The sequence below is a fragment of the Heteronotia binoei genome, chromosome 21 (genome assembly GCF_032191835.1).
Source record: "Heteronotia binoei isolate CCM8104 ecotype False Entrance Well chromosome 21, APGP_CSIRO_Hbin_v1, whole genome shotgun sequence".
Classification (NCBI taxonomy): Eukaryota; Metazoa; Chordata; class Lepidosauria; order Squamata; family Gekkonidae; genus Heteronotia; species Heteronotia binoei.
The window spans coordinates 193,139,495-193,154,448 of record NC_083243.1 but is presented as its reverse complement, the minus strand read 5'-3'; the positions used below and the strand labels follow the sequence as shown (position 1 = coordinate 193,154,448).

Sequence of the window (14,954 nt, the reverse complement as noted above, 5' to 3'; positions counted from 1 at the left end):
GACGGACTAATATTGTATTGTAATTGACAATGTTTTTTTTTCTTTACTCTCCTCCTCCCTACTCTTTTTATTTCCTTTTTAAAAACTAATAAAAAACTTTATACTAAGAAATTCTCCCACGTTTGGCACCAAACGATAACGGACAGGTGAGTGCTGGACACGGTGGCCAACGGCTGCTGTCTGGAGTTTCACTCTTCCCCCCCGGGACCATTTCCTAGAAGTACACAGGTCCCAATCTCCCAAGAAGCATCAGACGTTGCTATTAGCCATCAACCATCTGGTACAGATAGAGGCCATAGAACTGGTTCCTACGGCAGAAAAATTTCAAGGCGCCTACTTGGTCTTTTTCGTGGTCCCCAAGAAAAATGGAGACTTTCGGGCAATACTAGACTTGAAGTGGATGAACAAGTGGATCATCACAAAGTTCAGGATGAAGAGCTTGAGGTCTATCCTAACGACAATCCAACAGGGGGACTTCATGACCTTCATAAACCTCTCAGAGGCTTACCTTCACATTCCCATTGCGAGGAAACACCACAGGTTCTTCTGATTCTCATACGATGGGTGTCACTACCAATACAGGGCCTTGCCCTTTGGTCTCAAATCTTCTCCCAGAGTGTTCACCAAAGTTCTGGTCACCCTAGTGGCAGCCATCCAGATGCAGGAGATGCAGGGAGCTCACATGGCAGGACCTTATTTCTGTACCTGGATGACAGCCTGATCAAGGCCCCATCAGCGGAACAAATCAGAAAAGCCTTAGATCAGACCATGAGGACCCTCAGCTCCCACGGGTTTGTTATAAATATTCAGAAGAACTCTCTGCAACCATCCCAGTTCTTGATACACCTAGGGGTCCAGATCAACTCCAGCAGGAACAAGGTCTTCCTGACTCCGGAGAGACGGACAAAAATTCTCCAGCTCTTGTCCAAGGTCAAACAGAGAAAGAAAGCGAAGCTTATGAGCCTGGCAAAATTGCTGGGCATGTTGGTGTCATGTCAGGATGTAGTTCAGTGAGTGTGCTTTCACACAAGGCCTCTACAAAATTTTCTGCTTCCCTTCCAGAAACAAATAAGCGTCAGGAGCCCGATGCTACTTTCGATTCCAACCGACCTGCTACGCGCCCTCGAATGGTGGCAGGTTCCCAACCGCTTCCTCCTGGGGCAGGAGATGAGAGAGCCCAAGAGATTGGTGATAACAACAAACACCAGCCTATTCGGATGGGGAGCTCACATGGCAGGAGTAGCAGCCCAGGGTCAGTGGAATGCTCAGGAAGCCAGGGAAAGCATAAACTTCCTGGAGCTGAGGGCCATAAGACTAGCCCTATTCAAGATGACGAAGCACGTGGACGGTGCACACGTTCATGTCCAGACAGACAACATGACGGCAAAAGCTTACGTAAACCAGCAAGGGGGCACAAGGTACAAGAAGCTTCAGTCCAAGGCAGAGACACTGTTCCGATGGGCGGAAGACCATCTCTTATCCATTAAAGCCACCCACGTGGCAGGAAAGGACAACGTGGTCGCAGACTGGCTGAGTCATCAGTCACTGGACCAAGCAGAATGGACACTCCATTGCAAGACCTTTTGGCAGATTTGCCAAAGATTTGGGACTCCGGAAGTGGACCTTTTTGCGTCAGACAGCAATCACCAGGTGGCCTAGTACTTCTCCAGGACCAGAAGCACAGGAGCCATGGTAATAGACACTCTAAACTCGGACTGACCGCAGACACTTCTGTATGCCTTCCCTCCATTCCAGATCATTCCACGGTTCCTGCATCCTGTAGGATGCAGGATCCAGGAGCAGAAGGCAGCGGTGATAGTAGTGTCTCCTTTTTGGCCCAGGAGAGCCTGGTTTCAGGAAATCCAAAGACTCACAGTGGAGACTCCCTGGAGACTTCCGCTAAGACCAGACTTAGTCTCACAAGGAAGCCTGAATCACCCACGGCCAGAGCTTCTCCATCTCACTGTTTGGAGATTGAGCGGCAACAGCTAATTAGTATGGCTACCCGGCATTGGTAATGAGTCCGCTTGCGGAGAGGGCGGGATATAAATGCAAAGTAATAAATAAATAAATAAAATAAATAATAATGGACACCATGCTGTCCTCTAGAAAACCTTCCACCAATAGGGCCTATAATATTACCTGGCAGGTGTTCCATGCTTGGTGTGTGGAGAGGAGGGAGGATCCCCTGAAGGCCCCTATTCCAGTTATCCTCGCATTCCTACAGGATGGGCCAGAAAAAGATCTTAGCGCTAGTACCCTGCATAGACAGGTGACAGCCATCGCAGCTGTTAGGGGGTCAAGGAACGGTAGATCTCTGACAGCTCACCCACACATTAGGCGCTTCCTGATTAATCCGCCTCAGGTGCATAGGTTCCCCTCTTGGAACTTGAACACAGTGTTAGACGTTCTCTGTTGCAAGCCCTTTGAACCCATGGCGTCATGCAGTCTTAAACTGCTCACCTTCAAGACGGTATTCCTGGTTGGTATTACCTCGGCACGCAGGGTTTCAGAGCTCCAGGCCCTTTTCACCCACAAGGATCTGTGTATGTTCCACCAAGATAGCGGTGCTACGCACAGATCCTGCATTTATTCCAAAAGTAAATTCTAGGTTCCATCGGTTGGAGGACATTGTTCTTCCATCCTTCTGTCCCACTCCGACCCATGAGAAGGAGAAACTTTGGCACTGCCTGGACGTTCACAGGGCCCTTAGTTTTTACCTAGCTCATGGCTCCATCCCAATGCCTCCTGGCGCAAAGTCTCCTGGCCCCACCCCCAAAGTCCCCAGATATTTCTTGAATTGGACTTGGCAACCCTAATTAAAGTCTTTACAGTCTATGCTCTCCTCCCCCTCCCCCGACAATTCGGGGAACGGTTTCCCTTGGTAACCATTTACATCTGGCTTGTGTGGAGGCATATTCGGCAAAAGGGAGGAGGTGGACCCAATTGTCCTGCTGAAAATTCATGAAGCATCTCACTCTGGCTGTCAGTTTGGGGGTGATAGCCCAAGCTGAGCCCCTGTTCAATGTTTGTAAGTTTGCAACGCCCCCCCCCCCCCCCCCCCCGAATTTGGCAATGAACTAAGGGCCTCTGTGAGAAATTATCTTGCTCCGAAATGAGTGCAATCTGACCACATGTTGAAGGAATATCTCATTTAATTTTTTGGCCTATGGGAGTTGGGCACATGGGCTGAAATGAGCTTGCTTTGAAAAGGTGTCAACGATAACCCATACCACCATTTTCCCTCTAGCGGGAGGGAGGTGTGTGATAAAGTCCATAGTGATGCATTCTCAAGGTCTTTGTGCCGTTTCTAAGGGTTGTAATTCTCCTGGCACTTTGCCTCCTCTTTTTTTCCCCCATAACACAAATTGGGTCCCCCGAAACATACTGGGAAATATCTTTACATAGCCCCGGCCACCAAAACTGTCTTTGTATCAGATTGGGTTTTTTAATGAATTCAAAGTGCCCTCCAGCTTGCTGTCATGTACTTCTGCTGTCATGCTGTCATTAGTACTTCTTTGTGTGGGGCAGGGGGAACTTAAGAGTTTGCCGACTTTGTATAAACATCCATCTTCCCTCTTTTCTAATTCCACCTGTGTTCCCCATTCCCCGCCCTCCCCTTTTACAATTTCTTCCCATATGCTTTGTAGGAAGTCCAGAGAGGAGGAAGGAGGGGTTGGCAGAGTGTCGAGTGGTCCTTGGGCAACCTGGAGGGCCACAATTCCCTGTGGCTTGCCATATCGATGCTGAACTGTGACTCAAATCCTAGCAAGAGGCACTCTTGACATAAAGGAGATTGTAAGCCACTCTGAGGCTCTGAGATTCAAAGTGAAGGGTGGGATATAAATCCAATATCATCACTATCACCTCCTCCTCCTCCTTCCATGAACACACATGGCCAGTACACTTTTCCACATGTACATGCTTAGATACTATGTATACATGGTGAAGTGCAGTTACACACACACACACACACACACACCAAGACCCATGCAAACAGATTTTTTAATCCTCTCTCTTCTGATCAATTGTTCAGGGATAGTTACAATTAGCTCTGGAATTTCTTCTTCTGTCCATTACTACTTCCCACCAATGCTGCTGGATCAAACCACTTCTCCTAACCCCCAATCTAGTGACAAAAAAATGGATAGAGTTTTTGTTGGCTGACAAATGTCCTTCAATTACTGAGCAGGTTGTGGAGTTTTTGGCCTTGGCCGTGAACGAGAAAGAAATTAAAAATGGAGCCAGGTCGGGGAATATCCACTTCACTTGTCTTAGTTAAGTTTTGTTTGTAATCAGGTATTCCTTCCTATGTTACCTGTGCTTGTGCTGCTAAATGACTGTGGTCTATCTGTCCTATTTTCAAGTTTCTTTTTTTCTTTTTTTTAAGGTTTAAAATTTTTATTAACAACATCAAAAAATAAAAGAACAAATAAACAACAAATAAACAACAAAAAGAAAAAAAAATTGTTAAACCTATATACATCATCTAATGGAGCGAATTGACTGAAACTAATACAAATAATGTTATTCTATCCATTCAAATCCCAATTGTTTAGCCCATACATACATCGGATACCAAGTTTTCTTACATTCTTCTACGTTATTTTCAAGTTTCTTTGGATCTTGTATTTCTTTTCTGTTATGCCAGAAAAGGTGATGCCTGTCATGTTCCGCAGGGCCTGCAAGACCGTCCTTTTCAAACAAGCGTATATCGACATCGACTGCTGAACTGCTGTGAATAAAGGATCCGCCATTTACATTACTATCGAACTATTTAAACTGGCAGAATCAGCGTCACAGAACTAACCATTACTACTGCCAGATAAATTTAAATTTAAATTAACTTAAATGATGTATTTTAAATCTATTAACTGGTTTTTACATGTTTAATTTTTAATTGTTAAATTCAAAGTTTTTATCTATTAATTGTAAATGTATAAAATGTTGTTAGCCGCCCTGAGCCGCCTAGGCGGGGAGGGCAGGATACAAATAAAATCTATTATTATTATTATTATGTCAACATTATGTTTTTCTCTCTTTCAGCCATTATGAGCAGCCAAAGGGCAGCTGAGAGTTTACACACTGAATCAAGGACTTCCAGTTCTGCTACAAGAAGCTCAGATACATTCAGTACCTTTGACAACAATGAAGGAAGGACATTGCAGTTGACTACTGACAATGTGTCTGTATCTACTGCTGCCATAGGAAGGACCCCGTCTTACCCCGAAACAGTACAAATTGGTGATTTAGCCCAGGACTCCTCTTCTGTGGTGCAGACCAGAAGAGCTGATGCCCCATCAAATACTGTGGATAATGCAGAGCTTGAAACAGTGCCTTTGATGACACATTTACCCCGCACACCAGCTTCTTTATTTTCAGAACACAATTTTCAAGGTAAATTTTACCCTACTTGAATTCTTTCAGTATCTAAATCGGGGTTGTCAAATTTATGGCCCGCAGGCCACAACCAGCCCGCTCAGGGCTTTAATCAGGCTCACGGCTCTTTCCTCTCTCCTCCTGTCCTCACCCTTTGAAGCTCTGAGGCTGCCAAAGTTCCCAGCTTCTTCTGCCTTGTCTTTGCCTGCTTCGCAGGAAGCTCTTTTGGGCCTGCAAAGAAAATGCAGAATGGATTTTCCATTAAGGACTCTGGGAGTAGTCTTATCAGGGCCCAGATACCTTAATGAAAATCCATTCCATATTTTCCTTGCAAATAACTTGTCTGTAGTTTCACTTTCCAGCATTTGTATGACCAGTTGGAGATATTGCATCCTAGAGTTGTTCTCCTTATTCCATATTTTCCTTGCAAATAACTTGTCTGTAGTTTCACTTTCCAGCATTTGTATGACCAGTTGGAGATATTGCATCCTAGAGTTGTTCTCCTTGCAAATAGAGTTGATGCTCTGAGCCAGCTTTTCTCTGCTGCGACTGCCCTGGCCTTGGGGACTCAGTGTCAGTTTGCTGTGCTGTCATAGCATGAAGATGATCACACAGATGCTGAAGCTCAGTATTCCTTTCGTCTGCAATGCATTGTTGCTGCCTTTTCCTGTTGTATTTGGCCTTGTAGTGTTTAGCATCAAGCATGAGCTGCTGGCGTGATCTGTCTTTTTTGACCTGGCCTGGTTGTATAAGATATACCATAGAGTATGTGCCCCAAGGTGGTTGTTTTCTTTAGGGGAAGTGATCTGACTTCAGCTTTCCATCTTCTCCTCCTCTCTGCAGCCTTTACCTATGAAAAGCACAGTCTTTCTCCACAGTGTGGACCAAAGCAGGAGCAACCTTAGGAGGCTATAATGACACAGGGTCCACCCTGCAAAGCAGTCATTTTCTCCAGGGGAGCTGAACTCTGCCATCTAGAGAGTAGTTGTAATTCTGAGTGATCTCCAGCCCTCACCTGGAGATTGGCAACAATTGTTCCTCAGGAGGAAATGGCTGGTTTGGAGGGTGGAGTCAATGGCATTGTACTTGTCTGAGGCCGCACCCCTCCATGGACCCCACCTCCAGGCTCCACCCCTCAAATCCCCAGTAATTTTCCAACCTGGAATTGGCAACCCTTTCTCCTTCCCAGCCAACCATCAACCTATCTTGATCTGCCCCTCAGACTTCAGCTTTCCATCACCTCCCCTCTCCCTGCAGCCTCTACATAGGAAAAGGTGGGAATCCAAAGTGGGAATCAAAGCAGCTTATGCCATTTTCCTCTCCCTATTTTGATCTGCACAACAGCCCTGTGAGGTAGGTTAGACAGAAAGTCTGACTGGTCCAAAATCATCCAGTCAGCTTCCACAGCGAGAACCTGGGTCTGGCAGGCTCTGCTCTGAAGCAGTAACTTCTATGCCACACTGGCTGTCATATGAGGGCTGCTGCTGAACAGCAGCAAGCTGCCAGGCCTAGTTAAGTCCTGCCAGTCAGGTAGCATCAAGTCACCCAGAGGCTGCTGTCAGGCCTAGGGTAGCCAACCTTCAGGTGGAGCCTAATGATCTCCTGATATCACAACTGAACTCCAGACAACAGATCTCTTTCTCCCCTTGGAAAAAATGACTGCATTGGACGGTGGACTGTATGCCATTATATTCAGCTGAGGCCTCTCCCTTCCCCAAACTCTGGCTTCCATAGACTGCACCACAAAATCTCCAGGAATTTCCCTGGAGCTGGCAACCATAGTCAGGACTGGCTCCAATTAATTCTCCCTCAAAGACCAAAATAGGCCTGGAAAGGCCTCCTCCACCTCCTTTTTACTGATAGAGCCAAACTTGGAATATTATGGTTGCCTAGCAATAGCCACTGTGGAAAAAGTGATTCATCGGCAAAGGCAGTTTCCCCAGTGGCTAGGGTGGCCATAATGTCTGAAGGCCAGCCAGGGACACCTTGGGGGGGGGGGGGGGAAGGCAGGAGTGCGCGCGCGCGAAGCGCGCTCGCCGTCGGAAACAGGAAGTGACGTCACTTCCGGCGACGTCACTTCCGGCGACGTCATACCACCGCCGGAAACAGGAAGTGACATCACTTCCTGTGACATCATTTCCCCCGCGCCACCTGCCGGAAACGGGAAGTGACATCACTTCCTGTGACATCATTTCCCCCGCGCCACCTGCCGGAAGCAGGAAGTGACATCACTTCCTGTGACATCATTTCCCCCAAATGGCATCATTTCCCCCAAATGCCACTGCCGGAAACAGGAAGTGACTTCACAGCACTTCCTGTGACGTCCCCAAAAATCCCCCAAATATCACCGCCGGAAACAATTTTGTTCTCAAATCCTGTATATACTTCATCAGTATATGGGATAAGGCACTTTCTCAACTGTGCTGCATAATGCAGCCTATTTATTTTGTCCTGTTGGCTCTGTTGGCTCTATCTGCGCCACCTTCATCACTTTCGGGGTGTGGATCCCCCAGTGGGGTGGGCTCCCGACTCCCTCCGCCGGCTGTTTCTGATAGCCCTGCGCCCCCTCTTTCATTTGATATGTGTCCCGTGCGGGTGCCACCCTCCTGCCGGGAGATGCCGCAAAATGAGCCCCCTTGAGGCTTATGGCGGCAGGGCTCGGGGGAAGCAAGCTAGACTGCTGTTCTTTTGAGGGGTTATAGAGTGTTTCGAGCCCCTCCCTGTGGCATTGGTCCCATCGTCGTGGGACCCAGGGGGCCGGCGCAGCAGCCTGCCGAAGCAGCCTGTCACTAATAACACAGGTCGAGATGCGGAAGTGACTGACAGGCTGCTTCAGCGGGCCGCTGCGCCGGCCCCCTGGGTCCCACAACGATGGGACCGATGCCACAGGGAGGGGCTCGAAACACTCTATAACCCCTCAAAAGAACAGCAGTCTAGCTTGCTTCCCCCGAGCCCTGCCGCCATAAGCCTCAAGGGGGCTCATTTTGCGGCATCTCCCGGCAGGAGGGTGGCACCCGCACGGGACACATATCAAATGAAAGAGGGGGCGCAGGGCTATCAGAAACAGCCGGCAGAGGGAGTCGGGAGCCCACCCCACTGGGGGATCCACACCCCGAAAGTGATGAAGGTGGCGCAGACAGAGCCAACAGAGCCAACAGGACAAAATAAATAGGCTGCATTATGCAGCACAGTTGAGAAAGTGCCTTATCCCATATACTGATGAAGTAAATACAGGATCTGAGAACAAAATTGCACCAGAAGACACAAACACAAAGCTCCCTTACACTGAATCAGTGCTTGGGTCCACCAAAGTCAGTATTGTCCACTCCAGTCACAAACACAAAGCTCCCTTACACTGAATCAGTGCTTGGGTCCACCAAAGTCAGTATTGTCACATAAGAACATAACAGAAGCCCTGTTGGATCAGGCCAGTGGCCCATCCAGTCCAACACTCTGCGTCACATAAGAACATAAGAGAAGCCCTGTTGGATCAGGCCAGTGGCCCATCCAGTCCAACACTCTGCGTCACATAAGAACATAAGAGAAGCCCTGTTGGATCAGGCCAGTGGCCCATCCAGTCCAACACTCTGCGTCACATAAGAACATAACAGAAGCCCTGTTGGATCAGGCCAGTGGCCCATCCAGTCCAACACTCTGCGTCACATAAGAACATAACAGAAGCCCTGTTGGATCAGGCCAGTGGCCCATCCAGTCCAACACTCTGTGTCACATAAGAGAAGCCCTGTTGCATCAGGCCAGTGGCCCCTCCAGTCCAACACTCTGCGCCACATAAGAACATAAGGAGGGAAGGAAGGGAGGAAGGAAGGGAGGAGGGAATGGAAGGGAAGGGAAGGGAAGGGAAGGGAGGAAGGAAGGAAGGAAGGAAGGAAGGAAGGAAGGAAGGAAGGAAGGAAGGAAGGAAGGAAGGAAGGGAAGGAAGGAAGAAAGAAAGGAAGGGAGGGAGGAGGGAGGGGAGGAGGGAGGGAAGGAAGGGAGGAGGGAAGGGAGGAGGGAAGGGAAGGGAAGGGAGGAGGGAAGGGAGGAGGGAAGGGAAGGGAGGAAGGAAGGAAGGAAGGAAGGAAGGAAGGGAGGAAGGGAGGAAGGAAGGGAGGGAGGGAAGGAAGAAAGAAAGAAAGGAAGGAAGGGGGGAGGGAGGGAGGGAAGGAAGGAAGGGAAGGGAGGGAGGGAAGGAAGGGAGGGAAGGAAGGGAGGAAGAAAGGAAAGAAGGGAAGAGGGAGGGAAGAAAGGAAGGCCGCCCCCCCCGCTTTCGGCCCCCTTACCTGCGGTGGCGGTCGGCGGCGAGTCGGGCGGCGGCGGCGGGTCGGGCGGCGGCGGCGGGTCGGGCGGCGGCGGCGAGTTCAGCGGCGGGGGCGGCGGCGAGGCCAGGGAGGCGTCGGAGAGGCCTTCCTTGGCCGGCGCTGGCCCGGGAAGGCCTTCCAGAGGCTCTGGAAGGCCTTCCCGGACCAGCGCCGGGTGCTCCGCGGCCTCCCCGCGGCCTCCGCTGGTCGCTGGGGGCCTTCCAGACACTCTGGAAGGCCCCCAGCGACCAGCGGAGGCCGCGGGGAGGCCTTCGCTGGCCAGCGCTGGTCCGGGAAGGCCTTCCAGAGGCTCTGGAAGGCCTTCCCGGACCAGCGCCGGGTGCTCCGCGGCCTCCCCGCGGCCTCCGCTGGTCGCTGGGGGCCTTCCAGACACTCTGGAAGGCCCCCAGCGACCAGCGGAGGCCGCGGGGAGGCCTTCGCTGGCCGGCGCTGGCCCGGGAAGGCCTTCCAGAGGCTCTGGAAGGCCTTCCCGGACCAGCGCCGGGTGCTCCGCGGCCTCCCCGCGGCCTCCGCTGGTCGCTGGGGGCCTTCCAGACACTCTGGAAGGCCCCCAGCGACCAGCGGAGGCCGCGGGGAGGCCTTCGCTGGCCGGCGCTGGCCCGGGAAGGCCTTCCAGAGGCTCTGGAAGGCCTTCCCGGACCAGCGCCGGGTGCTCCGCGGCCTCCCCGCGGCCTCCGCTGGTCGCTGGGGGCCTTCCAGACACTCTGGAAGGCCCCCAGCGACCAGCGGAGGCCGCGGGGAGGCCTTCGCTGGCCGGCGCTGGCCCGGGAAGGCCTTCCAGAGGCTCTGGAAGGCCTTCCCGGACCAGCGCCGGGTGCTCCGCGGCCTCCCCGCGGCCTCCGCTGGTCGCTGGGGGCCTTCCAGACACTCTGGAAGGCCCCCAGCGACCAGCGGAGGCCGCGGGGAGGCCTTCGCTGGCCGGCGCTGGCCCGGGAAGGCCTTCCAGAGGCTCTGGAAGGCCTTCCCGGACCAGCGCCGGGTGCTCCGCGGCCTCCCCGCGGCCTCCGCTGGTCGCTGGGGGCCTTCCAGACACTCTGGAAGGCCCCCAGCGACCAGCGGAGGCCGCGGGGAGGCCTTCGCTGGCCGGCGCTGGTCCGGGAAGGCCTTCCAGAGGCTCTGGAAGGCCTTCCCGGACCAGCGCCGGGTGCTCCGCGGCCTCCCCGCGGCCTCCGCTGGTCGCTGGGGGCCTTCCAGACACTCTGGAAGGCCCCCCAGCGACCAGCGGAGGCCGCGGGGAGGCCTTCGCTGGCCGGCGCTGGCCCGGGAAGGCCTTCCAGAGGCTCTGGAAGGCCTTCCCGGACCAGCGCCGGGTGCTCCGCGGCCTCCCCGCGGCCTCCGCTGGTCGCTGGGGGCCTTCCAGACACTGTGGAAGGCCCCCAGCGACCAGCGGAGGCCGCGGGGAGGCCTTCGCTGGCCGGCGCTGGCCCGGGAAGGCCTTCCAGAGGCTCTGGAAGGCCTTCCCGGACCAGCGCCGGGTGCTCCGCGGCCTCCCCGCGGCCTCCGCTGGTCGCTGGGGGCCTTCCAGACACTCTGGAAGGCCCCCAGCGACCAGCGGAGGCCGCGGGGAGGCCTTCGCTGGCCGGCGCTGGCCCGGGAAGGCCTTCCAGAGGCTCTGGAAGGCCTTCCCGGACCAGCGCCGGGTGCTCCGCGGCCTCCCCGCGGCCTCCGCTGGTCGCTGGGGGCCTTCCAGACACTCTGGAAGGCCCCCAGCGACCAGCGGAGGCCGCGGGGAGGCCTTCGCTGGCCGGCGCTGGCCCGGGAAGGCCTTCCAGAGGCTCTGGAAGGCCTTCCCGGACCAGCGCCGGGTGCTCCGCGGCCTCCCCGCGGCCTCCGCTGGTCGCTGGGGGCCTTCCAGACACTCTGGAAGGCCCCCAGCGACCAGCGGAGGCCGCGGGGAGGCCTTCGCTGGCCGGCGCTGGCCCGGGAAGGCCTTCCAGAGGCTCTGGAAGGCCTTCCCGGACCAGCGCCGGGTGCTCCGCGGCCTCCCCGCGGCCTCCGCTGGTCGCTGGGGGCCTTCCAGACACTCTGGAAGGCCCCCAGCGACCAGCGGAGGCCGCGGAGAGGCCTCCCCCACCGCTGCCGGCCCCGCGCGCGGGCGGGGAAGGCGGGGAGTGAGGGAGGGAGCGTCCCTGCGCGTGCGCAGGGGCCCTGCGCAGGCGCAGGGACGCTCCCTCCCTCACTCCCCGCCTTCCCCGCCCGCGCCCGCGGCCCACCGGCTCCTGGGCTGCCTAAACCGGGACCTTTAATGGTCCCGGTATAGGCAGCCCGGGATCCGGGATTGGGTGGCCAGATCCGGGAATGTCCCGGGAGACCGGGACGGTCTGGCCACCCTACCAGTGGCCCAATTCTCATCTGTCCTGGGGCTGAAGGGTAGGGTTGTTCTCTATCAAGATTGAGAGATATTTGGATCAGTCAATGGAAGGTGAGGCGAGCTGTCAGCAATGTGGCTTGTCTTTTATATAGAGAGAGATTAAGACTTTTGAATGTAGTTGTTGTTTTGAATAATTGTGTTCTGTTTCTGGATTTCAAGGATGAGGAACAGTTGAAAGTTTCCAGAATAACTATTCAGCCTCTGTCCCTCTTGGCTTATTAGGCACTACTTGTGTATTTTCAAGCTTAATTTCAAAGTTTTAACATCTAGAGACTTGTTATTCCTAACAAATGACGTTTTATTTTTTAAAAAACCTGAAAGCTGTTATTCCCAGCTTGTTGAAGTCTTTATCAAGAATCAGATTCCATGACTGTAAAAATATACACTATCTTGTCTTTAAGGGCTAACCCAGGTGCTGTGCTAAATGGCAGACACATTTTATTTCAAATGAAAAATAGTCACGGAGCGCTACAGTTTTAATTAATGAAAGAGCAGGATGGGAGAAGTGCTTTATCTTTTCTCTCCTGACCATTCTTATTCCACCATGAGTGGAAGAGCAGCAGGGGGAACAACTTTGAATGAAGGATCACCAGATGGTGAAGGACTCCGCTCTTCATTTTTCTGGCAATCAAGGCTGTAATCCTTAATGTCTGCTTTTTCATTCAAAAAGCTATGAGACAATTACATGCATCTGCTGTGTAATATCCAGTTTGACCAACATGTAACACAAGCTTCAGTTTTATAGAACTTTCCTGGGAGTGAATAAAATGGGACCCCCTTCTACATACCCCTGCTTAGGGTTTCTCCCATAATTTACATTAAGTTTGTACAGGTCTTGACATTAAATGTGATTCATTATGCACCAAGAATGAAATCCTCTGAATGGTTTCATAATGTTTGCATGTGTTGAGTACTTTGACTGTCACTGTTTAGAGCCTCCAGATGTAATTCTTTTTCATTTTTCAGTCATTGGAAGCAGCCGCCACAGAGAAAGCAGCTGGGATGTAGAACATTCAACATCCAGTTTGCATATGGAAAGCAAGGACAGTTCAGCTTTTAACGCCAACAGAAAAAGGACTTCACAATTTCTAGCAGATAGCATCACACTGACTGACTCAGCAACAAAAAACCCAATTTCTCAAATGGAAATCACTGCATCTTCTTATCAAACCCAGTTTCCTGCACAGGCAACACAACCTAGAGGAGGAAATACTGCATCAAATATCATACAGTTTCCTGATTCTTTAGTGAGAATTGTACTTACTGATTCTTACCTGTCCCCAAATACTGGTAAGTTTACTTGTCCATAATATTATTCTTTGGTTAACTGCAATAAAGTAATATATGTTGTTAAACAATAGCCAAAAAAATGTATATCCTATAGAGTTTTTGAGATGGCTCTTGAAATTGATTGTACATTCTTAGAATAAATGTGATTCAACACAGTTATAGTGCAACAAAAACAAGGTAAGTAAAATAAAAGAAAGGTATAAAGCAAACCAACAAAACAATGTCAATATCAAGCAGGAGGCAGTATAGACAGTTTATGGGCCAGAAAAGGCCTAGGCAAATGAATATATTCTCACCTGACACCTGAAACTTTAAACAGATGTGGCAAGAAAGTTTTATAAACAAGGTACCACAACTAAGAATACCCTGTCTCCAGTAAAATAAAACAGGATTCCCTGTTGATCTTCAGCACTGCCATTTGGGGGTGTGATTAGGTATTTAGTGCACCCTGAGTCCAGTAAAGCTCTAATGTTCATAAACCTTTGCAGCTTCATAAACCTTTGCATCACCAAAGTAATGAGGATAAAAAAAAATAAAGTTCCAGTGGTTCTCACCCTTAGAGGCATGATAACTCCTCAGACCTGCTAGTTCGTGCTTGTTACAGGAGGTCGTTGTCATTTCCTGCTGGCTGGTCACAGCTACCTTCTCCACTGGACAATGGAGTACTTGCTTGAAGTAGACTGTCCAGTGCAATGTTGAAGATCACCACGGCTCCTTCGGCTCCCTTGTGCCCTGCACCTTCCGGTCATCCTCCTCTCTTCTTCTTGCCATCTTCCTTCTTTTGGCCTGCAGCGAGGACTCTCGGTCCGGTCGGGCAGTCTGCGGTGACATGGTTTTCACCCCCACAATGGAAACACAGCTTTTGTTTAATTCTCCTTTCCCTTTCAGCCTGCAGGGAGACCTTCTTTGTGCCTGTCTTCTCCCCAGACCGAGTCTCCTTACCACTGTGGCCTGATTGATGTTGTCTCTGTTGGCGGTTCTCTACTTCGCATGCCAGTTGGATCCATCCCAGCAGGGTGTCCAGTTCACCTTTCATCAATGCTCTGTTTAAGAGTGATGTGTTCAGGCCTTTCCGATATAGATTTACTTTCGTTTGTTGATCCCACCCACGGGCTTTGGTAGTGTGGGACTTGAAGCCTGCCGAGTACTTGTAGACCAACTTCGCTCCCTGACAGAGGCATTGCAGGGCTGCTTGCACTCCCATTTCTTGGGACGGGTCTTCAAATTGCAGTCAGAGGGCTTGCACGAACCCGCTCGCTGTGCGTAGTTCTGGTGCTCACGCCCCATACAAGGTCACGTACCCCAGCCAGCTTCAAACCCAGGTAGTTCACTTTACTTGCTTCTGACAGAAAGAGAGGCTCCCATTCCCATATGTAGCCTTGGGCTTAAGCTAGGAAGTAACGCAGTGTGTCTGGGTCACCATCAAACTTCATCTCCAGACTCTGGGCATCTGGTTGTATGGGAGCCGTCAAGTGAATTGCCATGAATTCCTGCAGCAATCACACAGCACCGTGCTGCTGGGAGAGGTAATAAATAATAAATAATAATAATACTTTTTATTAATATCCCGCCCTCCCCGCACAAGCAGGCTCAGT

At 51.7% G+C, this 14,954-nt stretch overlaps 1 protein-coding gene across 1 annotated transcript in view; it reads left to right on the top strand.

The window, feature by feature from the left end:
* HEG1 (heart development protein with EGF like domains 1) overlaps nt 1-14,954 on the top strand; it is a 115,551-nt gene that overhangs the window by 59,468 nt on the left and 41,129 nt on the right. The window contains exons 2-3 of the mRNA XM_060262311.1: nt 5,047-5,397; nt 13,036-13,359. Of these exons, the coding sequence (XP_060118294.1) occupies nt 5,047-5,397; nt 13,036-13,359 (675 nt within the window). The remainder of the gene's footprint in view (nt 1-5,046; nt 5,398-13,035; nt 13,360-14,954) is intronic.